General features: G+C 41.8%; 1 protein-coding gene across 1 annotated transcript in view; it reads left to right on the plus strand.

The window, feature by feature from the left end:
* The first annotated feature begins 1,519 nt into the window (after nucleotides 1–1,519).
* The window catches only part of sin3b (SIN3 transcription regulator family member B), a 71,875-nt gene continuing 46,573 nt past the window's right edge, over nucleotides 1,520–26,821 (plus strand). The window contains exons 1-11 of the mRNA XM_084307800.1: nucleotides 1,520–1,956; nucleotides 3,119–3,225; nucleotides 3,686–3,839; nucleotides 4,077–4,442; nucleotides 5,770–5,925; nucleotides 8,954–9,082; nucleotides 9,189–9,278; nucleotides 9,440–9,558; nucleotides 23,128–23,341; nucleotides 25,044–25,160; nucleotides 25,959–26,197. Of these exons, the coding sequence (XP_084163926.1) occupies nucleotides 1,843–1,956; nucleotides 3,119–3,225; nucleotides 3,686–3,839; nucleotides 4,077–4,442; nucleotides 5,770–5,925; nucleotides 8,954–9,082; nucleotides 9,189–9,278; nucleotides 9,440–9,558; nucleotides 23,128–23,341; nucleotides 25,044–25,160; nucleotides 25,959–26,197 (1,805 nt within the window). The 5' untranslated portion in view covers nucleotides 1,520–1,842. The remainder of the gene's footprint in view (nucleotides 1,957–3,118; nucleotides 3,226–3,685; nucleotides 3,840–4,076; nucleotides 4,443–5,769; nucleotides 5,926–8,953; nucleotides 9,083–9,188; nucleotides 9,279–9,439; nucleotides 9,559–23,127; nucleotides 23,342–25,043; nucleotides 25,161–25,958; nucleotides 26,198–26,821) is intronic.

The following is a 26,821-nucleotide window of genomic DNA, read 5'->3' on the forward strand; positions in this document are numbered from 1 at the left end:
TACGTCGTTTCTTAGTCTGTTTCTTTCTAGTTTGAGTTCAGTCACGTGGGCTTGGAGTTCACTGCTCGTGCTTTTAGTAAGCTTTGACTGACTTTTACGAAACTCAGAGCATTTTTTGTCTCTGGTTTTCATAGCGGCCAGTATTTCGGAGTGCATCCACGGCTCAGCGCGATTTTTTACCCTGGTGGTTCTTAGGGGGGCCATGTCGTTTAGTATTGTTGAGAATTTGGTTTTGAAACCAAGCCATGTTTCTTCAACCAGTGTACCATTGAGTTCATCTGACCAGTCCAGACTCTCCAGTTCAAGGTTGAAGGCCTCGCTAGAGTAGGTTTTGAGGTCTCTAGATGTGACTGTTTTGTGGCAGCCAGCCTTTTGTTTTAGTTTTTTGCGGGTACAGAATATCATATAATGATCACTTAACCCGCATGCTATAACCCCTTTATTGGAGATCTTGGACTTGTCGGAGGTCAGAATGAGGTCAATGGTAGTCTGAGTTGATTCACATACACGTGTGGGTTGGGTGATTAGCTGGCTGAGGCTGTGCAGATCACAAAACCTACTGAATGACTTGAAGACGGGTGCATCTTTTCGTTGCATATCCGTGTTCCAGTCTCCAATAATAATTTTGTCTACATCCTCAACTCCAGCTAAACACCCATCCAGTGTATCATAAAAGCCACTATGATCTGGCGGCCTGTAGACTGTGCCAACCAGTAGGGATTTCGCCCTTTCGAATAGGATTTCCACCCATACAGTTTCAATTGATTTATGATTCAGGTCATTTCTGTTGATGAATTTGGTGTCCTTGTGTATGTACACACAGACACCACCTCCATGTTTGTTCCTATCATTCCTGATTATTGAGTAGTTCTCAATCTCTATCTCTTTTACAGAATCGTCAAGCTTAGTTTCTGAGAAGCACAGTATGTTTGCCTTACCATTTATGAATAATTGTTTGATTTCATCCAATTTGTTTTTTAAGCTGTTAATGCTGTGTTGTTAGTGCTTTACTTTATTACTGAGGGTGACTGTGTATATGTATGGGAGAGAGCGAGATAATTTCATCCGTTGGACATGGTGTTGAATGAATGAAAACTTTATTTAACAGATTGCAGTAAGGGGATGCAGACCAGAGAAAGACGTTTGTCTTGTTTACATCAGGGTCCCCCATTTTCAATTCATAGTGAGTGTTGATTCACTTGTCATTATGTTTGATCACATCGCGCAGTTTTGGATAAACTATGTCTTGGTAGTCGAGTTATATTACGTTCTAGCCATTGCTTTTACACGGAAGAACATTGTTGTTTCTTTGTAGCAGTGAGAAGGGGGGTGTGGAACAATCGGAAATCTCATGTGAAGTCAGCAGCTCCGCCTCTTTATGCGGCTGCGCACTAGACTCTCACTCGGGCTTCCGGACGCCGAGAGAGACTGCTGCCGCCGAATTTAAAGAGACAGGGGTACTTATTTAAAATAACATAATCAGCAACCATTGTCTCACATTTGTTTTCCCAGTCTTCCGTCTCGTCGTAGCTTTGCTATCCAGTTATATTCTAAATCGAGAATGACGTTTAGCTAGTGGAACATCGAGTAACACAGCTTTATAATTGTGACCCCCCTCCACTCCGGGTGGGTTTCCCCTCTGTTCTCGTTGTAAAGGCAGCACAGTGAGCAGCTCGGCTGCAGGGAGCAGTTCACGTTGCTTCTTGCAGGCTGTGGCTCCCGATCCCGACCCGGAGAGGACGGTCTGTCGGCTCGCCAACAACCAGATCACACACCGAAGCAGCTTCCTCGTCAACTTGTGGTGGTGGCTTCATCAAGCCTCCTGTTGTCGCCGCCGGGATAATGGCGAAGATTCAGGCGCACAGCAACACGAAGCAGCAAATAAACCAAATGCAGGACAAGCCTTACGTTGTAACGCAAAAGCAAGTGCAACAACAGCACTTTCAGAAACTGAAGGTAAGAAGAGGGGAACGGGGGAAAAGTCCTCTGATTCATCAGAACCATTTTGTTGGTCAGATCAGTAACGTTACGTTACATGGTATTTCTCGGCTTTCTCTCCCACAGCAGCAGCTATAGCGTGTTATATACTCACAGGAACGGCCAGCTAGTATTAGTTAGGTAGCTTCACTGGCCTGTGTTGAAAGTAACCCCTAGCTGTAACGTTACTACTGTCAGCTGGACAGAACAATGTTGGGGTTTTACTCGGATTCCACTAACGTTACCGAGTTGCTCCATTGATTGTCGTGAGTCACACAGTCACAACCCGAGGATGTCAATAAAATGGCTAACAGCTATAACGTGAGCTAACTCCGACCTCGGTGCGAAGTTCCTCCTTGTTCGTGTTTTCCTCCTCAGCCACCCTGAACAAAGTCGAGAGAGGACAGTTGAAACATTATTTGTTATCGCAATGATTTTTCACACCAACTGACGTGGAACTGTTTCCCAGCTATATGGCTCTCAGCGTATTTCAGTCATTAACGTTACACGTCTTCTCATTGTATAACGTTAGCTGCCCTACTGCCCTTATTTGTTGTCTGCTTTGTGTGAACAAATAGTCATTTCTTTCGGCCAACGTTACTACTATTAGCTAACTGACCAGTGGATCTCTTTGCCACGAAGACTGACGTCTCGATCTAGTGAACAAAAGCACTTTGGTGTAACCGCTCTTGTGTGTGTGTTGGATGAGGTTTTATTTATTTAATTAATTTATTTATAATGGCAATTGCTACCGCTACTGTATTTAGCTATGTCACTTGCCATGTCAATATACAGTCACGTGCACAAATGGCATCTACGAAAGAAAATAATAATGCTGCGAAAGAAATGTACTGTGCGATATTTTCTTGCCTAAATGGTGCTCTTGATAAGTAACGTTATCCCCTGTGTTAATTTGCCAAAAAGAGAGACAACCGACTCAGTAGTAGTCAGCATGGCCATTGTCAGGACTGACATCCCTTTGTAACGTTATTTGCTATATTATTGGTACACAGTGAAAGAAGATATCCGTTAAAATGTGCTTTGTTTTATGTCCAGCACAGATCAAGTTATTCATTATTTAGTGGTAAACTCAAGCTTGTGCCGTTGCTTTGTTGCATTGATTTTTTTTGTCTCTGTTCAGGTTGAAGATGCCTTGTCATACCTGGACCAAGTCAAGATACGATTTGGGAATGACCCGGGAATATACAACAAGTTTCTCGACATCATGAAAGAGTTCAAATCACAGAGGTACCTATCACCATTTACAGCCGACTTCCCTGCTCCCTCTGACTATTGATTGTGGTTTTATTTGCTTAATGAGAGGATTCTTAAAATGCCAGATTTCCCAGAAATATGTATTGTTCTCCAAGTTACAGAGTTAACAGCACATGTGTGGAATACTACTTCTTTGCAGAGGTCCATCCACGATGTGCTGCATTCTCATAATTGCACTTCAAACGACTTTTTGTCATGGTCTATAAGATATTGCACTGAAGTCTTCTATTGCATTTATCAAACGGTACCTATCATATCTTGAGGTTGTGCTGGCCTAGCAACTTGGAGTTAATAGTGTGTAGTGTCAGCTGGTACTAAACTGTGGGACTTTGGTTTAACAATCGGAGCATGAGCTTGTGTTCTTCAAACTGCAGGAGGGGAACTCTTCTGTCCACACGTTCCACCACTAACACAGACTGCCTCTCCTCCATAGCATTGACACACCAGGAGTTATAAACCGTGTGTCACAGCTCTTCCACGGACACCCAGACCTGGTCTTGGGCTTCAATTCCTTCCTACCACCTGGGTATCGGATAGAGATCCCCAAGAACGGGATGGTTTTCCTCCAGTCTCCTTTCTCCACCCAGGTGAGACACTACATTCAGCCGTTCTGTACATTGGAAAAGCTTTCAGAACCACAATGGGTTTAATATCTGTATAGCAACACATAGTTGCAAAGATAGTCACCACTGTCATGACAATGATGTTGCATATGAATAAGTAATTTTGAGTACATTTATTTATTTTCAGATACGATTAACTTAATTGTTTTTCTTCTTAGACACTTGTGCACTAATGAGCATCCATCTCTATCTGGTTCCCAGGTATCACCAGGCCAGCAGGGGAAGAGCCTAGCCAGCTCTGCAGTAACTGTGACTTCTGGTAGTACTTCTAGTAGTCATACAGAGGCTGGACCAGTCCAGAGCAGTGAAGCCACGGTTGCCCTGTCAGAGAGTCTTCCTTCCTCAACCACCACTGGACCTCCAGAGCCTCCCAGCAGACTGTCTCTTCCCCTAGCCAGCAGAGAGACCCATAATCAGGCACCCACCTCCTCAGTGTCCCCTCCTGCCTCAGAGCCCAGCCCTGTAGAGTTTGACAGTGCCATCAGCTATGTCAACAAAATCAAGAACCGTTTCCTAGACCACCCAGAGATCTATAGAGCCTTCCTGGAGATTCTGCATACCTACCAGGTACTGTGAATATATTTTAAGATATATTAATGGCATGTAAATCAAACTTCATCAAGGCAACTATTTGTACATTTATTTAACTTTTTGATTAGAATTTCTGATTATAATAATATATCCAATGTGTGTACTGCAAGTAAAATATAATTGGCTAGTTGGTGTTGCACAGTATGCTGTTGAAAACATTGTGATACGAAGGGATTCTGCTGAATTTCTGGTGATTTTCTATACCCATAACAGAAGAAGAGGTTAGCTATGCACTTACTGGTGGTGGCTTTTACTTGTCACCCGGCCTGAATTGTTTACTGTCCTTGACCACTCAATGAGCCATCTCAAAGAATTGGAGTTCTTCAAGGGTTTTTGTTATATCAGGCACATTTGAAACGGGTAGTATTAACATTAGAAACAGTTCTTTCAAGGTGATACCAGGGGAGGTTTCACATGCTTCAGCCTCCCTAAAGGACACCTGGTGCTCTAATGAAGATACTTGCTGTGTTAAAATGTCAGTCATTGGGCCTTATAATAAAAAGGAAGTATATGAGCACTGTGTGCTTTAAGGCCTAGATCCACAAATAATGGATTGCACGGAGCAAGTTGCACCCTTACTTACAATTCATTATGAATTGAAAATGGGGGACCCTGATGTAAACAAGACGAAAGTCTTTCTCTGGTCTGCATCCCCTTAACAATTGTGTGTATGGAGCCGTACTGTATTGTACCCATTCTGCAATCTGTTAATAAAACTTTCAATCAATCTGCACGGTGATTGATTGAACATTTTATTAATTTATCTCCTGAAGTAACTGAAGTAAATCATACTGGACTCATGAATTTGTTTGCATTTGAAAGCTTCATGTATTATTATGTATGATACTAACTTGACATCTGTCAATGAACAGAGGGCGAGGCCCCCTCGGCACACAGAGTTGGCTGTGCTCGGAGGGTGCACAAAAATAATTATAACAAATCAAATGATACACCTGAAGCTGAACAATTATATTCACGATATTAACATTGCATAATAAGCTATTTATGACTGAATTAAAACATCATTGTACTGGATCTTTAATTTTTTTTTTAATCTTACTACACATGACATTTCTGCTGCGAAAAATAAGCAAGTTCATACATAGAACAGAGTGGATTGACTGTCCCCTAATATGTTTCAAAACCTCAGAGCAATCTGCCCCTTAGAGGACACTGATAGTGTTTCTATCTCTTTGCCTGGAAGGTCAGTGGTTGTGTGTCACCAGGCTGGAGCATTTCAGCTCAGTGTAGGTTATTCTGCAGCACAATAAGAAAATGATTATTTTCTCTCGCTTTCCCTCAGAAGGAGCAGTTGGAGGTGAAGGAAAGTCGGAGCGGCCGAGGGAGCAGTGGGATGACGGAGGATGAAGTGTTCTCTAAGGTTGCCAGTCTTTTCAAGGGACAGGAGGACCTGCTGGCTGAGTTTGGACAGTTCCTACCCGATGCCAAGAGATCACTGGTCCGTATGACAGCTATCTAATCAATAGACCTAGACATAATTCATACTGCGATTTCAAAAACACCACAATAATATAGATCTTGGCACATAAGGGATTGTTGTTTTGTAGTGACATCAGATCAACCATTTGCTATTTTAATTAGCTGTTTTTTTTAGTCAAGCCATTGCATGAAAATATCCAGACACTTTTGTCAAAGTTGTTTTGATATAGCCTTCTTATGTTTCTTTTTTCTTGAACCAATTGGGTTGACTAATTGTGCCAAATTTCCCTCGGGATGATTCAAGTATTTCTATTCTATTCTAATGGCATATTCATATTCACAGCAATGACCTGGAGGAGGGTTACACACATTAACTTCCACCTGGGAGCTGCCCAGTAAAAGCAGCACTACAGTTGCCCAGTAAAAGCAGCACTACAGCTGCCCAGTAAAAGCAGCACTACAGCTGCCCAGTAAAAGCAGCACTACAGCTGCCCAGTAAAAGCAGCACTACAGCTGCCCAGTAAAAGCAGCTATAGTAATTTGCAAGTTGTGTACAACAAATCAGCAGGAAGGGTATAACTCTGGCAGCTAAGGGTCAGTAACATTGTTCGTCAAACAGTGTAGAACAATGTGAACAACAAGAGTGTTACAGTCTTGAGTGCATAGTAGTATAGACATAGTATGTACAGCTGCCCTCTAAAACCAGTACTACAGCTGCCCTCTAAAACCAGTACTACAGCTGCCCTGTAAAACCAGTACTACAGCTGCCCTCTAAAACCAGTACTACAGCTGCCCAGTAAAAGCAGCACTACAGATGCCCAGTAAAACTAGTACTACAGCTGCTTGCCACTCGGAAGCTCCAGTTGGGCTTAAGTGACTTCCTCAAAGGCGCCATAAGATATTCCTTTATTGATCCCCTTGGGGAAATTCAGGTATCATAGCAGCATGGTGGATGGGGGAACGGAGGTACAGGTAGTAGAAGACGTACAGGTCACAGAATTATAGTACAGTGGAGAAGTAAAAATAAAAATAGAATAAAAAGGCAGTGTAAACAATATACAGGTGCAGCTCAATAAATTAGAATATCGTGGAAAAGTCAACATATTTAGCTGTATTGATGCAGTCATTTGTGCAAAAGGAGCCCAACCAAGTACTGAGTGAACATACATGAACATACTTTTCAGAAGGCCGACATTTCTATATACAAAAGAAAAATACATCTATTTTTAATTTTTTATTGGTGATACAGACTTTTGGGCTTTCATGAGCTGTAAGACATAATCATCAAAATTAAAACAAAGGCTTGAAATAATTCACTTTGTGTGTAATGCAGGGTTCGAAATTAACGCAGGCTTGGGGCAAAATGCCCTCGAAAATTGACCAAATGCCCTCGAAAATCAGTTAAGGGGGGCAAGAAAAGCCCCTGACAGTTTACTAATTATATATATAATTATATATATGATCTACAGTGCGAGCATTTCCCTCGTATTTGCCCCTAATAATATGTGTGTGTGCGCGAACCGGAAAAAGAAGAGTGAAGATTACAAAACAGCTCCGCTGTTAATAGTCCCACATTACACAAGGCGCATAAACGTCCAATCACAGTAGCGCTGGAAAACAAAGTCACGGTACCGGCATAGGCAAGTTATACATTCAGAATCAGACGACACAAAAAATTCAGCCAGCCATGAAGCCCATTCATTTTTATTTTGAGCAAAAGAGAGATGAGGAGAAAGAGGAATCCGGCTGACATGGCTTTTGAAGTGATATTCGCACGTGTTTTTGCGGGTCCAGTCCCCACGGTATGTTGACTGAATTTGCAAAACACCTTATCGACTGAAGCATAAAAGTCATTAGGATACTGCTCTGCTCTGAATTTAGGGCTTAGTGGGGAATTTCTTCCGACGTTAACGTTAACGACGCACCGAAGCAGCTAGACGCTTGGACATTTCTCCGTGTTGTGTGTAACACGCAGTGGTCCCCGCCTCCCTCCCTCCTTGCAACAAACGTTCCACCCAAAAACGGAATTTCAATTTCATAATGAATTAAATAATTGTATAAAGAATTTTCAATGTTCTGTCATCTAATAATATATTCCATTACCTTTCCTATATCAAAGTCAAAATGTTGGTATCATAACAACACTACAACATACAAAAGCAGCTTGACAACCGATATCCTTTGCGTCTAGTAGGCATGGGCCAATTTGTGATTTTGGTGGTGTGTGCTATTTGCACAGATGTTTTGCCCTTGAATGAATGAATTAATGAAAACTTTATTAACAGATTGCAGAATGGGTACAGTACGGCTCAATACACACAATTGTTAAGGGGATGCAGACCAGAGAAAGACTTTCGTCTTGTTTACATCAGGGTCCCCCATTTTCAATTCATAGTGTGCACACGCACAGTATAATATGCATGTGATAAATAGTTAATAAACTCTGTTACTTGAACAATTTTCACTGTGCTCCTACATTTTTATTTAGATTTTATTTATTAACATTTTATTTAGGAGCACATGTGCTCCTTGGGAAAAAGGTTAGCGTAGAGCCCTATATATGGAGACATTAACATTACGTTATCAAACATAGGGACGAAGACTGTAAAAAACAATGTTTTATAATCTTTATGTTAATTTTCATCATAAAAATTCTGTGCCCCCGAAATAAATAAAAAAAAGCCCCCGAAAATCAATTAAGGGGGGCAAAAAAGCCCAGGAAAAATTTTTAAATTTCTAACCCTGGTGTAATGAATCTATAATCTACGAGAGTTTCACTTTTTTAATTGAATTACTGAAATAAAAAAACGTTTCCACGATATTCTAATTTATCGAGCTGCACCTGTACAATATAATGAACTAGTGAACATGCACATATGGGCAACAAGGTGTGCTACATGGTGGTAGTTCTCACAGGAGGGGAGAACACTTTTCCCTCTCTTACAAGTCCTCTTACCTCGAGTCTACCGTTAATATTTCAGTTGATTCCAGAACAATCTTAAAAGGCCACGCTGTCCTTTTCTAACGGTGATGTTGTCCTCTTGCAGTTCACAGGTAGCTCTCTGACAGGAGGGAAGGACCATCTGAAGAGGCCAGAGGACGAGGACATGATGAGCAAACAGAACAAGAAGAGACCCAGACCCATGCTATTGCCTCACATGACTCCGCTGCTCAAGGTAACGTTACTGCCATTATGGCATTCATTCATCCTATACCCCAAACAACTTCTGTGTTGAAAATGACTGATAATTAAATCTTATTTAATTTTTTTTACCCATTTAGAAAAAAATGAAGTTTTCTTGTACCAAAGACCCATCCTTTGCTGGAGTTGGGAAGCATGGAGTCTTAAGAGAGTTCACGTTCTTCGATAAGGTGAGGCTCAAGTTTCCAAAATGTTCCAACCTTTCCCTTTCATCGTGTTGCCTTCCCTCTTCCACCTTAACACTCTTTATGTCTTACGTCCTTTTTGGTATTTTCTTGAGAGGTGTGTAATGTCAGTCAAACTGGCCACATTCCTTTTCCCCCTCCTTCAGGTTCGCCGCTTGTTCAAAAGCCAGGAAGTGTACGAGAACTTCCTGCGCTGCATCGCCTTGTTTAACCAGGAAGTAGTTTCAGGAGCCGAGCTGCTTCAGCTGGTCACTCCCTTCCTGGGGTGAGTAGATGGATTTATGCATTTATTTGTAGCACTTTATTAATCTCCCGAGGGAAACTGTCTTGTTGCATCTCCCCCTGAGGCGCATACATGTAGACATTTTACCAGAGAGGTCAGAGCACAGGGTCAGCCATTCACTGCTGCCCTGGAGCAGGTGTGGGGGGCAGGGTCAGTGCCTTGCTCAAGGACACTTGGACCAGGGATGGACACATTGGCTGTTGTAGGAATCAAACCTGTAACCTGTCTAACCACCAGTTCACCATGCCTGGAAAGATGAGTGTGAAGGAAGGATCAAATATATATAGAGATCAGGGGTCGCACAAGGTCCTTGAAGTGCTTAAAGTGCTAGATTTTTTACCAAAAAAGTCAAGGCCTGGAATTCCTTGAAAACAGCGCATTTTTTAACAAGGTGTGCTTAAAACGTCCTTGAAATTAAAATCAACCATTCGCATTGAATGTTTTGTTCATCCATGATGAAACTGTTCTGAATAAACCCACACACGAAAGGGCGCATTGTCCGCACCAGGGTTTAAATTAGCCGCTTCCATGATTATTGTTTTAGGAGCAAAGTATAAATCCACTTCCTGAAAGTAACCATGCGGGTGTAAATATTTGACCCCACTTCGATTCGATAACGATTCAATGCACCATGAAATCTCTTGACTTCTATTTGATTCGACCTTAGGATCGATGCATTGCTACTAGGGTTGCATGATTCTTGCTCAAATGTGAATCACGATTTTTCTCTCTAAGAATTGAGATCACAATTCTTATTTTTCGTCATCATTTAAAAAAGTTAAGTAAAAAATAAAAATGGCTACACCCCTAATGCTAAGCATACTCAATAAAACCCAGAAGACGGTAGACATCTGGCGATTTTAAGATTACCGAAGGGGTACCCAAAAATGCCTACTCAACTGTCCTAAAGTTAATAATACTAAACCTCTACTGAAGAGATCGTACTGCTACTCAACCATCATAAAGTTAATAATACTAAACCTCTACTGAAGAGATCGTACTGCTACTTAACCATCATAAAGTTAATAATACTGAAAAGAATACTGCTGGGGTTTTCAGACACGGCAAGTAACCTTTTCCTTTTTGATATCTCCATTGATTTCCCATAGTAAAATTAGACAGGAAAAGGTTTCTGAAATTGCACCTATCTCTACACTTAAGCCGTCTTTACACAGAGCATCAGACTGGGGGGGGGTGGAGCAGAACCAGGTCAGATTTTTATGTAAAGACTGGAGCTGGAGAAAGGTGGATTAAACTGAGCCGGGTCTACCTTGGAGAAAAGACAAAGCTGACCCAGTGTTGGTTCTGTGTAAAGCATAGCCAGAGCGGAGAATTGCTGGAGCATTTTCCATGGTAACCATCTTGCGCTACAACTACAAGGGTCCCACACGCGTGAATATTAAAGGCAACCAACTTGTGTTCGGCTTTTCTCTGATTGGCCGCTCCCCCCCGCGCAGGCAAGCGCAGTCGTCCCACGTCCCAAATGAAATCCAAGGAGCGCGCGCGAGCGGCAGCGCGAGCAAACAACTTGTGGCTGCTGTTCCAACGCACTTGTGTTGGGCTGCGGTAGCAGTGGAGCGCTATGAAATGCGCTGAACTAGAAAGCGTAACGTTATTATGTTTCGCGTTCCATTGATTAACGCCATTACCTGCTGTGCTGTAGGAAGCAGAGGTACAGTAAGTTACAGTAGGTGTAGGTTACATGTTTAATCAAAGCCCATAAAATTTTTTAGATGAATGATTGTGGATATAATATAGAAAACACATCATTATGATATTGTCAGAGGGAGAGGCATGACTTCGCGACAGCCATATTAGACACTCACTGTACATCAGTGTGGAACTGTAACGTTATATGTTATTTCGCCCGTGGAGGCTGCTGAGCCTGAAGCGCCAGCGGGGCGACGCGGTGGTTTATCCCCGGCTTTCGTGCGCCGCCGCCGGCTTGATACAGCTTCAGCAGCAGCGGCGGTGCTCTGTTGTAGGAAGCCCTTCAATGACAGCGGCGCGCTCTCATATTTTGCGAATGCATAAACTATATCTTAAATTATGGCTAGATATAGTTTATGCATTCGCAAATATGAGAGCTCTGTCATTGAAGTGGGTGGTGGCAGCATTACTAACAGTAGCGATTTTTATTGTTTTGTCATGACCAAACATAATCCCAACATAGATAGGAGGTGTACTGTATGTCAAATGTCGGTCATGTGGTGGAAGAGTTTAGTACAGTCACACAACAGAACACCGCTGTAACAGTCACACAACAGAACACCGCTGGTTCGACCAGCGCTTCTGCCGCGCCGCAAGGGCGTGTGCTAGTGGATTGATTAATTGGCCGTGTGGCCAATCAGAGAAACGCTGAACGAAAAGCTGAACACAAGTTGGTTGCCTTTAATATTCACGCGTCCCACACAGCGCATGGAAGTTAGGCTGTCAGTGGGTAACTGGCAAAACAGTTATTTGGCATTAATGAGAGTGGTGGAGAACCACAATGGGTTGGAGTTAGCTTGATAATACTAACATTGCTAATATGTTAGGCTAATAGAGAGGGATGATAATGCAGAAGGGATATGCAGTCCTGTTGCTTCATAGGTCTAGCTACATAATTTGCTTTAAGCATGGAAAAACTAGTTTTAATATAGGTGCATGTTAAAGAAATTATATAGGCCTAATGCACATTGAATAACAATACTGCATTATCATGTTTAAATTGTATTAGCCTCAATCAGAGGTTTTTAAGGTCCAGGGTTGCCATGCACAATTTGCTACTAGTCGGCCCTATAACAAAAAGAGAAATGTTACAGAGCAATATGGGGCAACTTACTCCTTGGATCAAACCCGAAGTTACAAGTCTTGGTGTTATAATAGACTCAGACATAAGCTTTAAATCACACATCAACAAGGTGACAAAAACATAATTTTCCCACCTTAGAAACATAGCTAAGGTACGGCCGTTATAAATAAAAAATATGCTGAAAAACTGATCTATGCCTTTATCTCAAGCCGACTTGACTAATGTAATCAGTGTAATGCACTCCTCACTCGCCTCCCAAAAAAAAACACAGAACGACTCCAACTCATTCAAAACTCGGCAGCTAGGCTACTAACTAGACTAAGAGGAGAGACCACATCAGTCCAGTATTAGCTAACCTACACTGGCTTCCGGTAACATTTAGAATTGATTTCACGGTCCTCCTCCTTATATACAAAGCACTAAATGGAACAGGACCAAGCTACATTGCAAATTCTCTAGTCAACTATGTGCCTCCTAGAACATTGCGATCATCTACTACTGGTCTATTGAAGGTTCCAAGCCACAGTCTAAAATCGGGGATGCAGCCTTTGCAAACTATGCACCAAAGTTATGGAACACACTACCTATGGACATTAGGGAAGCTAGATCTCTTAATATTTAAAAAAAATAAGCTAAAAACGTACCTCTTCACCATAGCCTTCTAATACACTCCGCTGTTGATTGTACTGTAGCACTATTTTACTCTGGCCATTCTATTGCATAATTTTACTATCTATTCTATTGTACTATTTTATTGCACTGTATTCTTTTACTCTGTCTATTGCTTTTTATTACAGGTTCAAAACTGTCAGGTATTAAACTGTGTGGGTATCAAACAAGAGACTGTCAGGCTTTAAAACTGTGTAGGACCCAGGCCTAGAACTGCGCCCTGAGAGGGAGGTTTGCCCTGGGTGGGAGGTTCGAAGGGTCAAAGTCGGTATAAAACAGGAGGGAAGACTGTCAAGTTTTAAACTGTGGATACCAAACAGAGGTAAAGACGGCTTTGAACTGTTGAACAGTAATCCAGAACTATTTTATTTCACTGTAAAACTTAGAAAATATATATATATCTCTATTCTACAATTTTATTGCACTGCACTATTGCACTATTTTACTCTGTCTATTTTATCTTACTATTTTTATTATTGTCTATTTAAAACTGAATCAAACCATAAACAAGGTGGCCTGTTGGGATGTTAGATCCTAATGTGAAAAACTGTGATTTAAAATGTTCCGTCAGTGCAGTGTAGGGTTTAGTCAGAGCAGCAATGGTACTGTCAGTGCTGTGTAGGGTTTAGTCAGAGCAGCAATTGTACAGTCAGTGCTGTGTAGGGTTTAGTCAGAGCAGCAGTGGTACTGCCAGTGCTGTGTAGGGTTTAGTCAGAGCAGCAATGGTACTGCCAGTGCTGTGTAGGGTTTAGTCAGAGCAGCAGTGGTACTGTGCTGTGTAGGGTTTAGTCAGAGCAGCAGTGGTACCGTGAGAGAAGTAGTGTTTTAAGTCGTGCTTGATGTTGCCTTGCACAAAATAATGATCCCAGTCTCTTCCACACAGTGAGGCATACAGTTTATTAATTAAACAATGGGTATCGGATCGGTACTCGGTATCGGCCAAAGCCCAGGTATCGGTATCGGGACTGAAAAAGTCGGATCGGTGCATCCCTATCGGTTACTATGCTTGAGTAAATTGTAATGAACCAAAGGAGAATATAAATTATTATTATTCCGTATTTTTTCTCCATCTTTGACTGTGAATAACACCATGCTAACAATCAAAAGCAAAAAGATGCCACTGAGATCATTCAGCTACTTCTTGAGAACAAGTATAGTAAAAAGCTAAGCGAATGAACAAAGGACAGATCATTTACAGGGGTTACTAGATACAGTACAGAATGTTTCCATCCAGACACATGCAATATGAATATAGAATATAAAATGCCAGGCCTATAAATTGCCACGGACCTCGTCTATTTTATGGCATAGTTGAATAAGGATGTAGTACCACCAGGCGCCCAGTAGAGGGCAGCAAATACTGAGAATGAAATCTACTGTGAAAAGTCCAGCTACTTCCGGATAATGCAGACATTCCAGAAAATGCTCAAAATGTTTTTCCGTCCTTTGTTGGCGGCTGTTGTGAGCTGTGTAGTGTTTTTTTTTCTTCATGTTTTATGAAATTTAGACGTCCATTGAAAGCCCCGGGTGTAACTGAGGGGTACAATTCCCTGACTGTATTGATAAGTATGGTATCATTAAACCACTACCGCTTTATGTACTTTAACTACTGGCCATACAGTACACGATATCTAAATATGATGAACACTTTCCCACAATGAAATCGGTTCCACACAAAGGTAATAATCAAATATTTAATATAGCAAAAGGTACATATGATAGTTACTATTACATTTATGATTTGAATGCACTTGTAAGGCAAATGAGTACTCGTAGGCAAATCAACACTGAATGTCCAATCTCTGGTTACGCAGGAAGCAAGTATACAACCTGGCTCTTAGGGAATTAGATCTATGGTACTCTTAATGATATAGCAGGATATTCTGGAAGGGGTCCTCCCGGTTGTAAGCCGGCAGGGGGGGTAGGAGAGCCGTCGGTAGTAGACCGTCTGGTCAACGATATCTAGGGAGACTTCAAGTACAGAAGACAGTGCAGTAGACTCTTGATCCGCAGATGAATACACCTTGGTTCTCTTGTAGGCTGTAGCTCCACAATGAAGAAGAAGCTAGGCGACCTCAGTCTCTCTGAGCGCCGACTCAACTTGACTCCTCTCGGGGTAAATCCAACACTCACAGGCGTCGGCGATTATCCGCTCCACAAATCACAGTACCAAAGCAAATATATTCCAGCCGCATAGGGCTCAGCAGTCGTCGGGTAGGTAATCCAGTGTACATGTCCCTCGGTCCTCGTCTAGATCTCCTCGGATGCAGGCGCCATGTGGTCGGCCCAGCCTGGTTAAGACTCTAGATAACACAAGGAAGCGTTGGAGATGCTGGTCACTTTAGAACTCTAACCGCACGATGCACCATACACGATAGACTATTATTACTTAATAGAAATACGTCGCACTCGACGGTACAGTGCCAAACTCTGACAATTCAGCTATTAATTCGCACGAGGTCTCGATGCTATTCTAAGGCCAAACAGGCCATACTACACCGCACGCGGTATCGTGGGTGAGGCTTCACGTTCTGTTACTTAGTTGGGTAGAAGGGTAAAGGACTAAGGGATAAGAGGACTTCTACATTTACTTGCGCCATATTTATATGCACGGTGAACAAATAGTGCCACTCTCCTTTCGGTAGCCGTATCCCTGAGCGGAGCCGGGGCTAGTACGGACATGTCTCGTCGGTACCTTTGAACTTGACGCCAGGGGCTGGTCCCTGGCGCCTGGTCCTTTTGTCCAATAAGAGAATGAACTATTATGGGCTATAGTAAGCTAAAGGGATATTCCGTGTATATGTACAAGGAATATACAAGGGATATCAAACGATATACAAATACTATTCAATATATATCCATAAATAAATATATATATTCGGTTTAATCTGATCCTTCGTAACACCGGGTCTCCGCTTTCTCTGGACTACAGCGATTTCACGAGTGCTTCCTGTTCTCGCGTCTAAATCATCCGTTTTCCAGTGCAATGTGCAGAGATTTTTTATGAACTCATATTTAGCTAATAACACTTAAAATCATTACTAAACTAACGTAGTGCTGAAAATATACAATTTGACTGCTGTTTTGATAGGGTTAGGGTCTTTACTCTTGGCTACATTTGAAAAAGAATCAACATCACTTGATCTATTTGTGCAACGTTAAATAAATAGATTGGTACCGGGCCGATCAGGCTTGACATTATGTCAATATTTGGCCATTTTAAGTCAAGGAAACTTAACATTGAGAGTAAGCAATATTGGTGACAGTGGTTATGGTAATATTACAATAAGGGTGGCAATAGTGATGGTATATTAATGATGTCAATATTTGGCCATTTTAAGTCAGGAAACTAACATTGAGAGTAGGCAATATTTATCAAGCCATGCAATAAAGATGAATCCTGCCTACACTGATGCCCACACTTCTTGAGTGATAAACACACAAAAATCAATGGACACAACAAACAAACTAAAGAAATGCAAGTTTCCTCCAGAAAATAGTACTCAGCTTGTTTAGAGTTCCTGCTGGGTCTTAAAAAGTCTTAAATGTAATAATTTTGGGCCTTAATATTTCTTAAAAAGGTATTCAATATGATTTTGATAGGTTTTAAAATCTTATTATCAATAACTTGTATCAAGTCTAAATGTGTTTAGGGGAGTTACCCCCCAACAAGTTGTATGGAAATAAATCAACATAGAACCACTAACTTAGCAGCACCCTGTGAGTTAACAGAGTACATCTAGCTAGCAACTGCACCCTGTGCCTAGCAACCAAACTTGAGCTAGCATCACTCAGAGCCCGAGGTAAAAAGTATCTTTATGGGGAAGTAATTCTGGGACTTATTTCTCCTTTCATAGTAATTCTTTCATACTTGTTTGCCAACTTGTTGAAACCTGCAGGAACCCTGTTGTTATTAAATATGTATTTCAGTTTAAATTTTATATCTGGTAGGCCTATTATTTATTTAATTAAGTATTTCTTCGCTTGAGCACCCGCCCCCCCCTTCAGCTACTGCTACAAATGGCTGAATTATATCGGAAACATTGCAATCCATGCAGTTTGTCATAATAGCTATAGATAGTTAGCCACAAGCCAATGCAAAGTGAATGGAGTCAAGCTCTGTCTGTACAAGTTGACTGAGGCTCACTGAAATGTACTTTGTGTGCACTGTTCAGTGAGCCTCGGTCAGCTTGTACAGACAGGCGCTTCAGTGATTATGTGAACCAGCCGACTGCTTTCAAATTGTATTCTCACTTATTGTCCCTATAAGCCGATGACCTCCTTCTGTATTATGTCTAACCCGACCGCCTCTCTCCCTATAATTCTTAATATACTGGACAAGTTCTGGTCCTACTCGGGCTATAAGTTAAACCTTTATAAAAGCGAACTCTTTCCAATCAACACTTCAGCCAAAAAAATACCCTGGACTTTCTTCCCCTTTTAAGTATACAACAATGGATTTAGATATCTAGGGGTTAACATCACCAACTCAATCCAAGCAATGTTCTCGAAAAACGTCTCGCCTCTTTTTGAAAAGTGCAAACTTGACTTCAACAGGTGGACATGTCTTCCACTGTCACTAGTGGGCAGAGTCAATTTAATCAAAATGGTAGTGCTACCAAAGTTTTTATATCTTTTCACCCATATCCCAATCCTAAGAAGCTCCTTCCTAGGGCGGTCAGGTGGCATAGCGGAGATTGCGTTCGTCACCAACGCTGGATTCGCCTGTTCGAATCCAGCTCCCGGCGTTGTCACCAGCTTGGCTGGCCGTTCACACTAATACAATTGGCAGTATTAGAGGGTGGGAAAGCTGGAGGGGTGGGTCCGGGTCGTTGTAAACAGCGACTCCTACAGTTCGGTCGGGGCGCCTGCTCAGCGCGGATAGGATCTAAGGGGGGTAGTGTGATCCTTCCACACGTTACACCCTCTCAGTGAGAGTCCGTGCTGCCAGGTGAAAAGAAGCGGTTGATTGGCTAGACGTGTGTCGGAGGAAGCACGTGATAGCCTCCACTCTCCCAGACCGACTGTGGGGGGTAAGTGCGCAGCGACCAGGAAGGGGATTGGGAATTGGCATAACGACTAACATTGGGATGGGAGAAAAAGGAGGGGGAAAAAGATAAAAAAAAAAAAAAATCATTCCTCTGGGGCAATAAGATCCCACGGATGAGGAGATCAATACTACAGCTCCCCAAAGAGCTAGGGGGACTGGCACTGCCTAATTTCCAGCACTACTACTGGTCGTGTAACATTCACAAACTTTTATATTGGATGAGGGGCACGACACAACTTATGCCCGGTGTGGGTCGACATGGAACTCTCTTCCTCTAGATACTCTCTTCGCTCTCTGCTGTGCTCTCAACTCCCTATCTCGGTTACTGGACTTTCTGCAAACCCAATGGTGGTCGACTCCACAAAAATTTGGATTCAAATCAGGAAAAGCCTCAGCCTCCATAGGGTCTCTGACCTCTCCCCCAATTTATTCCTGCCCTCTTGCACTGATTCTTCCTTTAAAGTCTGGTTTGACAAAGGGATAACTACTTTTAACGATCTCTACGACCAAGGGACTTTCATGTCCTTTCCAGACCTCGTAAAGAAATTCGACCTTCCCAAATCCCACCTGTTTAGTTTCTTCCAAATTAGGCACTTCACACAGAACCAGAACCCCAAATTCCCTAGTCGGCCCCCTGAAACCCTTATAGACTCACTAATGGTTCTCAACCCGGGAAAAAAAACTGCTAATCTCCAACATCTACAATCTGATTAACTCTGCTACGGATACCCCAGTAACCGGCCCTAAGAACTCTTGGGAGCGGGAGCTGGGAATAGAACTGTCTGATTAGTATTGGGGTTGGGCTTTGGACTCTGTCCACTCATCTTCCATTTGTGCGAGACACGGCCTCACACAGTGCAAGATTATACACAAAGTCCACTATACAAACTCGAGACTCTCTCGAATCTACCCCAACGTCTCTGACGCATGTAATAAATGCAAACAATCCCCTGCCGATCACACCCACATGTTCTGGTCCTGTCCTAGCCTTGCCACATTCTGGTCTGAAATTTTCGAAACTATCGGCACAGCCTACAACCTTACTATTACCCCTGATCCTCTCGTGGCCTTGTTCGGTGTTCCTCTGCAGCCTCTTCCCTCTAAAATATCACATCCTGTTCTCGCATTCTACACTTTATTGGCCAGGCGACTTATTCTCTTCAAATGGAAACACAACCAACCTCATCTCACAATAGGTGGGTTAAATAATTACTATTATCCATAAACCTTGAAAAACTCAGATTCTCACTCAAAGGCCCTAATGGTTCCCTTAACATCTTTGAGAAAACCTGGAGACCCCTTTTAAAGCACATAGAATCCTTGACTACCCTGCCTGACTGAGCCTCCACCCCCCCCCCCCTTCCCTGTGGAATATGTATAATTTGTATAATTATCTGTACTTTTTATTTTTTGAAAACGTCCAATAAAGAAAGGTATAAAAAAATATATATTATTATTCTCACAGGCCCGACTCATTATTCAAAGATTATTATACGTAAATAGGCATGCCATGCCTTCCACGAACAGAGCGGTGGCTAAATATTACATCAAAGTACGCGCACACAAGGCACACGTATTTGCGCACTTTGCAAGACACACGCCACATCCCTCAAATTACAGGCTGCATTGACACAATGCACGTCCCTATTGTACCGCCTAGGATGGTTATAGTCTAGGGCAGGGGTAGGCAACCCTAGGCACGCGGGGGCATTTGCATAGGCACAGAGGGCAGCAGAAAAAAAAAAAAATTGAAATTGCTAACTTGTTTACAGGGGAAAATGTTTTGCACAATTTGCAAGAAAATAGCCAAATGACAAAGAGTTTGAGGTTTAATACTGGAGGGAAACTCGAACATAGGTTGTTGCACTAGGAGGTAATGTGGAGGGGGCTTCTTCAGTCATTAATCAGGCTATGATCTTTAGCATGTAAACAGGAATATGAATGAAATATGAATAATTCTATGAAGCAACTCATGTAAATTGCTTAATTGAAATATTGTTTTATTTAAAACCAATAGTCCCATTATTGCAGTACATGTTAGGGATGTGTATAACTATTATTTGGAGGGCCAACTGTCCACTGTCATTAACTGTTTTTTATGCAACGTTAACAGTTACCATAATGTTCAGCGGTTAACACTGCTCCTCATCACAACAATGCTTGCTAGTGTGCATAATGTTGGCTAACAAAAAATACAGTGCACCTACAGTTAGGGGTGGGAATCACCAGAGGCCTCACGATACGATATTATCACGATACTTAAGTCACGATACGATAGTATTGCGATTCAAAATATATTGCGATATGCTGAGTATTGCGATATTCATATTGCAATTTATTAACTTTTTTCAACTGCAAAGTAAAACTGTCAACATGTTTTGTGGGAAGCACCGAATGGGAAATTCTTGGCCGAAACCGATACCGAAAATAGGAAACAGTTGGCCGAAAACCGAATGCCGAAAGGCTGAAAATGATTAATATAAATATATATATAATGTATTCTTTTTTTTCCAGCTACCTGATTATGGCAAAAGACATGATTATGGCAAAACTTAACTTAAATAATATTAATAATCACTATTATGGGCCCATAAAACATTTATTCAGCACTTTTGAATGCATACATTAATTCCAGACTGACTGCTGAAAGATTGTACAATTTAAACATTTTCTCTTTGCATACAACAAAATGTGCATTAAAGTCAAGTGCATTTTCTTTTCTCTGTAGGATAACTACCGGTACAACAAAGTGCATTCAGAACAAAGCCACGGTGCTTTAAAACGGCATAAAGATCTGCATAAAGACACACACACGAGAGGGAGAATAGCTTATAGCAGACTTAATGATGTTACTGTAGTGGCTACTGTCATAATTCACGGCGTTCTAGCCTACATGGAAGAACTGTTGTATTTACTACATCTCCTGTGACTCTTAGCGGGGGATGACGTAGCTTACGAGAGACGGGTGAAAGGAATGGAAGCGCTGTTAGCTAGCTTAACGCTAACGTTAGTTTAAACGGTTTTTAACCGCGATGGGCATATACCGTAGTAATGGCGAGGATATAAAGCATGTTAAAGACGCATTTATTGGATGTGTGTGTGTGTGGACTACTGTACTATTACAGGTATTAAAATGAACAATGCAACTTCCTTATACAGAAAATAAAGTTTTTTTTAAATAATAAAATATCGATACTTGGCGTCCTTGTATCGATACAGTATCGCCACGCAAAGTATCGCGATACTACTACGTATCGATATTTTCCCCCAACACTACCTACAGTACATGATAACTAATTTACTCACTGTTAGTAGCGACACTTGTAAAACCTTCTGAGAACAAGAACATCGCTCCATTCCTTCTGACTCCTCTCTCTTCATCATCTCTCTCTGTGTGTGAGGTTGGCACTAGAGTGAGAATTCACTGTCTCTCGGAGTGAGATTTAATTAATCGTGCTTCTCGTTCTTTTCCATTTTGATTTCTGATTCTTGGCACTGGCAGCAAGCAGGAAATGATCGAGGCATTCCTCATTCACTTATTACTTATGGATTCATTTGATGGGTTGAATGTGTAAACATTTTAAATAAATTTAACACATGAGAATGTGAAAATCTGTTTAATTTAAAATGACTGGTTAACCAAATAACCAGATATCTTTGCACACCCCTAGTCCATGTAAACTTAGTAATTGTTCCATTTCAAACCAATGTGTGGGAGTAGAGCCAAAACAACAGCAACAATGTGGACTGAACTGTAGTATCTCTAGGCAGGACACAGAAGGCACAGACACTTGGGCCTTGTAACAGATGCACACTGATATTACTGCAGGGAAGAGCAGCCACTGTTAAGCATGCAAATATTATTAACCTCTTAAGCCCGATCACGTCACAAATAGATCAATACAGTCCGTATTAAGTGATGTTGCGTTTCTTTTTCAAATGTAGCCAAGAGTAAACCCTAACCCTATCAAAACAGCAGTCAACGTGTATATTTTCAGCACTACGTTTTCAGCACTACCAATGATTTTAAGTGTTATTAACAAAATACAAGCTTATAAAAATCTCTGTGCATTGCACTGGAAAACGGACGATTTAGACGAGAGAAGGAGAAGCACTCGTTGTAGTCTTAAGACCCAGGGCTTTCGATGGACGTCTACATTTCATAAAACTACATTACCCAGCTCACACCAGCCGTTGACAACGGAAGTCCAACCATTTTTCTCTTAGGCTGAGGTTACACCTAGGGTGTTTTTCGTTTCGCTTTCCCGGTCGCCATGTAGTGGCAGCCGAGTTAGACATTCGTTTTGCAACCTGAGCACTTCGTTTTGCCTCCTGAGCACAGTGATGTAGTACAATGCCAAAGCAGTAGGTGGCAGTAGGTGGCGAACATGAAGGCAATTTTCAACCAATCAGAACTTGAATGTGCCAATACACTTCCAGCAAAAAAAATATACAAGCCGCCATCTTTAAATGCCTCCTTGAGCTATTTAGCCACTGTAGCACTTATTTTTCAGCAAAGAACGTGCAATAAACAAAACGGATACATTCACTGTGTTCTGCCTCTCATTTGTTGATTAAACAAAACTAACATCAACACAATTGAACACCAAAAGCGGAGTTTAGTCTCATCTGAGCCGATTTTGTTAGCTTACATGCTAACGTGAATAAGATGATATTTTCAGTCTGTTCACCTCATTCCAATAATTTTCATTGCAGTAAAATGGGATTGTCAAGCAAAAAAAATTAAAAATAATAATCTATACTTGGTGCCAGTGTATCTATAACGTGTCGCAAGAGGAAGTACGACGATATATTGCAGTATATATTTTTTTGTCCCACCCATATATTTGACTAGGTTATACATAATAGGATGAGTTATTTGGTCAAAATATGTCACTTGAAGACATACCGTTGAAGGTATACTATGACGGGTAACATGGTTGTAAAAAGGGAAAGCTTGGGCCCCCGTCTCCTGTTGTGTTCCTCCATATATATCTGTCATTCATCTTCACCATTTCTTCTCTCTCTCTCCGTACAGGAAGTTTCCGGAACTGTACACTCAGTTCAAGTCGTTTCTGGGGGACAAAGAGCTCTCTCATGCCACGCCAGGGCTGTCGGACCGCTACATGGAGGGGGGAGGTGGCCGGGAGGTGGACTACGCCTCTTGCAAGCGCCTGGGGTCCAGCTACAGAGCACTGCCTAAGACCTACCAGCAGCCTAAATGCAGCGGCCGCACTGCCATCTGCAAAGAGGTACACCTACTTGCATTTCCTTATGGATTTTAACTTTAAATGAAACAATCAAGGTGTGCTTTAAGTGCAAGTATTTACATCCAAATCAGGTGAACGGTGTAGGAATTACAAAAATGCGCCCCCCTTTTTAAGGGACCAAAGGTAATTGGACAAACTAACAATCACAAATCAAATAGTACTTTTTAATACTGGGTTGCAAATCCTTTGCAGTCAATGACAGCCTGAAGTCTGGAACTCATATACATAACCAGACACTGGGTCCTATTGAGCATACATTTCACTTGCTGATAACAAAACTGAAGACAGTTGCAGTAGAGGCCTTGCAGAGCATCACCAGGGACAAAACCCAGTGTTTATGTCTATGGGTTCCACACTTCAGGCTGTCATTGACTGCAAAGGATTTTCAACCACGTATTAAAAATGACAATTTGATTTATCCAATTACGGTACTTTTGGTCCCTTTTAAAAAGGGGGATACACATTTAAAAAGGGGGATACACATATAGAAACTGTCGTAATTCCTACACTGTTCACATGATTTGGATGTAAATACCCTCAAATTAAAGCTGCACATCTTAACTCAATCGGTGCCAGAGGGCGCTGTGTACCGTGTGGTAAGAAGGCCACCGCTTTAAAGTAAATACATGGCGGTGTTTGCAGGCCTCAAACTATATTATATATCATAGCTATGGATATTATACTATTGCCCATTTGACATAGAGTATCTATCGTTCAATTTGTGAAAAAGAAATAATTTTGTTCATCCATACATTCCCGTTTTATACCGTGGTGAATATGAGTATAGTTTTAGAGTAATCCTGTCTAATCCCAGAAAACTACGTGCATTTCACTAAAAACCATGCCGTTTCTCGCCTGTATCAACAATCAATCTGAAATCAACGCTATATTATCAGTATTATGTTTCATCATGAATGCATGAGGGGGGGGGGGGTAGGGGGAGGGTTTTCTATGCTTTGATCGTCACCAGCGGAATACGTTACACACACATTACACACATATGCTCGGATCGCAGTGAAGGGATTCTTGGATCAACGCAAGATTGATACCATATAGCCCTTACCTTGACTAGGATGTACTCCAAAAAGAATATTCCAATGATCTGATCGCCATTCCAAGTATTAATGTCGATCGTGTTACCAACATAATCCACCAAAGAACATGAACCGGGAGTGCTTGATTCTCCTCAATCCATGCGTTTTAAACGCTTGTCCTGCCCGACAAGGAAAACCGGGAGAGAGTTTCAAAGGATGTGCAATACCAGCCGCAAGGCGGCAGGCGGCGGTATTGGACGTTTGCAATCTCAGACTCATTCCCAATGATAACACAGGCTCCCTCGATGGATTATGAATGGGAATATCAAATAAAATATATAACGATAAAAAACCCGACTTTTCTCAGGTTTGGCACTCAAGCGTCAGCGAGTTAACCCGACTTTATTCGTGAGTGGCGTCCAATGAGTTAATTGTTTAATTCCAAGTCCATTGTGGTGGTGTATAGAGCTAAACTTGTGTAAATGTCCATTTATGGACCTAACTGTATTTCTTATTTTCTGGGTTTGAACATTGGTGGCATGTTTGTGTGCCCTAAAGATTCAAGAATCAAGAGGTTTATAGATTAGATTGGGGTTAGATTATTCCCATTGATGATTTTAAAACTGAACTATGTGTGTGTTCGTGTGCAGGTGCTGAATGACACGTGGGTCTCGTTTCCTTCCTGGTCAGAGGACTCTACTTTCGTCAGCTCCAAAAAGACTCCGTATGAGGAGCAGTTGCACCGCTGCGAGGATGAAAGGTTTGAGGTAGGCAGCAGGCACAGCAGAACAGTACAAACCTCATAGGAAGAACAACTCGTTCTTACAGCCTGCAAAATACATTTCTCCCCTTTTTGTAGTTTTGAATACTGTCTTACTGGTGATGAAGCAGAGGTAATGGTATGGAAACACAGATAGCAAAGTTATACTGGAGCATACAACATTTGTTCATTTTAAACTCACAAGTAAGTTAGATCTCTCTAATGGAGAAAATTGTTTGTTGTATGTCAATAATTGTTGTCCAGTGACTACAAGAAATGGTCTAAATCTATACTGTGATGGATCCTTGACTCATTATCAGCCAATACTTCAGGATTCTGATATGGTATGGATGCATCCCTAGGTGTTGACCTATCTCAAGCCACGCCCCTCTTTTCTTTATCCTCCAATCACAACGGTTGCTTTCCTCTGAGTTTGAGGGAAGCACCGGTTGTGATTGGAGGATCAAGAAAAGAGGGTGAGTTTTGAGATAGGTCAGTTACTTACAGCTGAAACACACTGGAAGCGGAGCAGACCTGGAACACCCACTTTTAACAGCACCCGTTGCGGGGGGAGTAGGAATAAAAATCTGTGTTGAGGCTATTTTCTCTGCATGCAGACTCCACAGAACATTAACTTGCATCATCCTCAGAATGCATAAAAAAAAGTGTGCATGGTGTATTTGCTCTAGCGCCTATTCTGCCCCCTCTTCCAGTCTCCGTTTCAGGGAGTTAGATCTTAACAGATGGCTTCTTATCCAAGTCATGTCTGTGTTCTAAAGCTTCCCTAACACTTTCCACCCCCCAGCTGGATGTGGTTCTGGAGACCAACCTGGCCACCATCCGGGTTCTAGAGAGCGTCCAGAAGAAGTTGGCCCGCCTTTCGCCAGAGGACCAGGAACGATTCCGATTGGATGACTGCCTGGGTGGAACCTCTGAGGTTATTCAGCGCAGAGCCGTCTATCGTATCTATGGCGACAAGGCCCCGGAGATCATCGAAGGGCTGAAGAAGAGCCCTGCCAGCGCCGTGCCTGTGGTGCTCAAGAGGTGAGGACACAGTCTGTCAGGCACTTTGACCTCTCTCAAACCTCACCCTCTCTTCTTCATCCTCCAATCACAACTGTTGCTGAGGGAAGCAACAGTTGTGATTGGAGGATCAAGAAAAGAGGGTGGGGTTTGAAAGGGGTCAACTGCCGATTTGATATTGTAATTCTAGAATTCTAATATTTTTCACATAGTTATGATGAATATATTTTGCTCAGTCAAACACTTTCATTAGTTTTACTAGTAAATCCAAATACGGTGTCAAAAAGATTTCTTGTTTCCCTTTGGTAATAATGCGTATTTTATATTAATTAACACTACGAGCAGGAATTTTTTATATTGTTATTATGCTTTCACAAAAATATTGATTTGTAGATGGCATTACGATTGTTTTTGATTATTGTATGGCAGCAGACATTGCTTGGTGTGTATCCCATTAAAGTGATATTCCAAACCATTTTAACACATCCCGTGCTGTTCACGAGAATTCTCGTTTCTGTGGCCCAACGAGAAAGATTCTCGTTTCTGGGTCGTTATTTCTTTTATTCGCTATTTCCATTCATAATCCATCGAGGCAGGCTGTCCTGAATGGGTCTGAGATCGCAAACGTCCAATACCGCCGCCTAA

Source organism: Notolepis coatsorum (genome assembly GCF_963971535.1).
Source record: "Notolepis coatsorum genome assembly, chromosome: 2".
Classification (NCBI taxonomy): Eukaryota; Metazoa; Chordata; class Actinopteri; order Aulopiformes; family Paralepididae; genus Notolepis; species Notolepis coatsorum.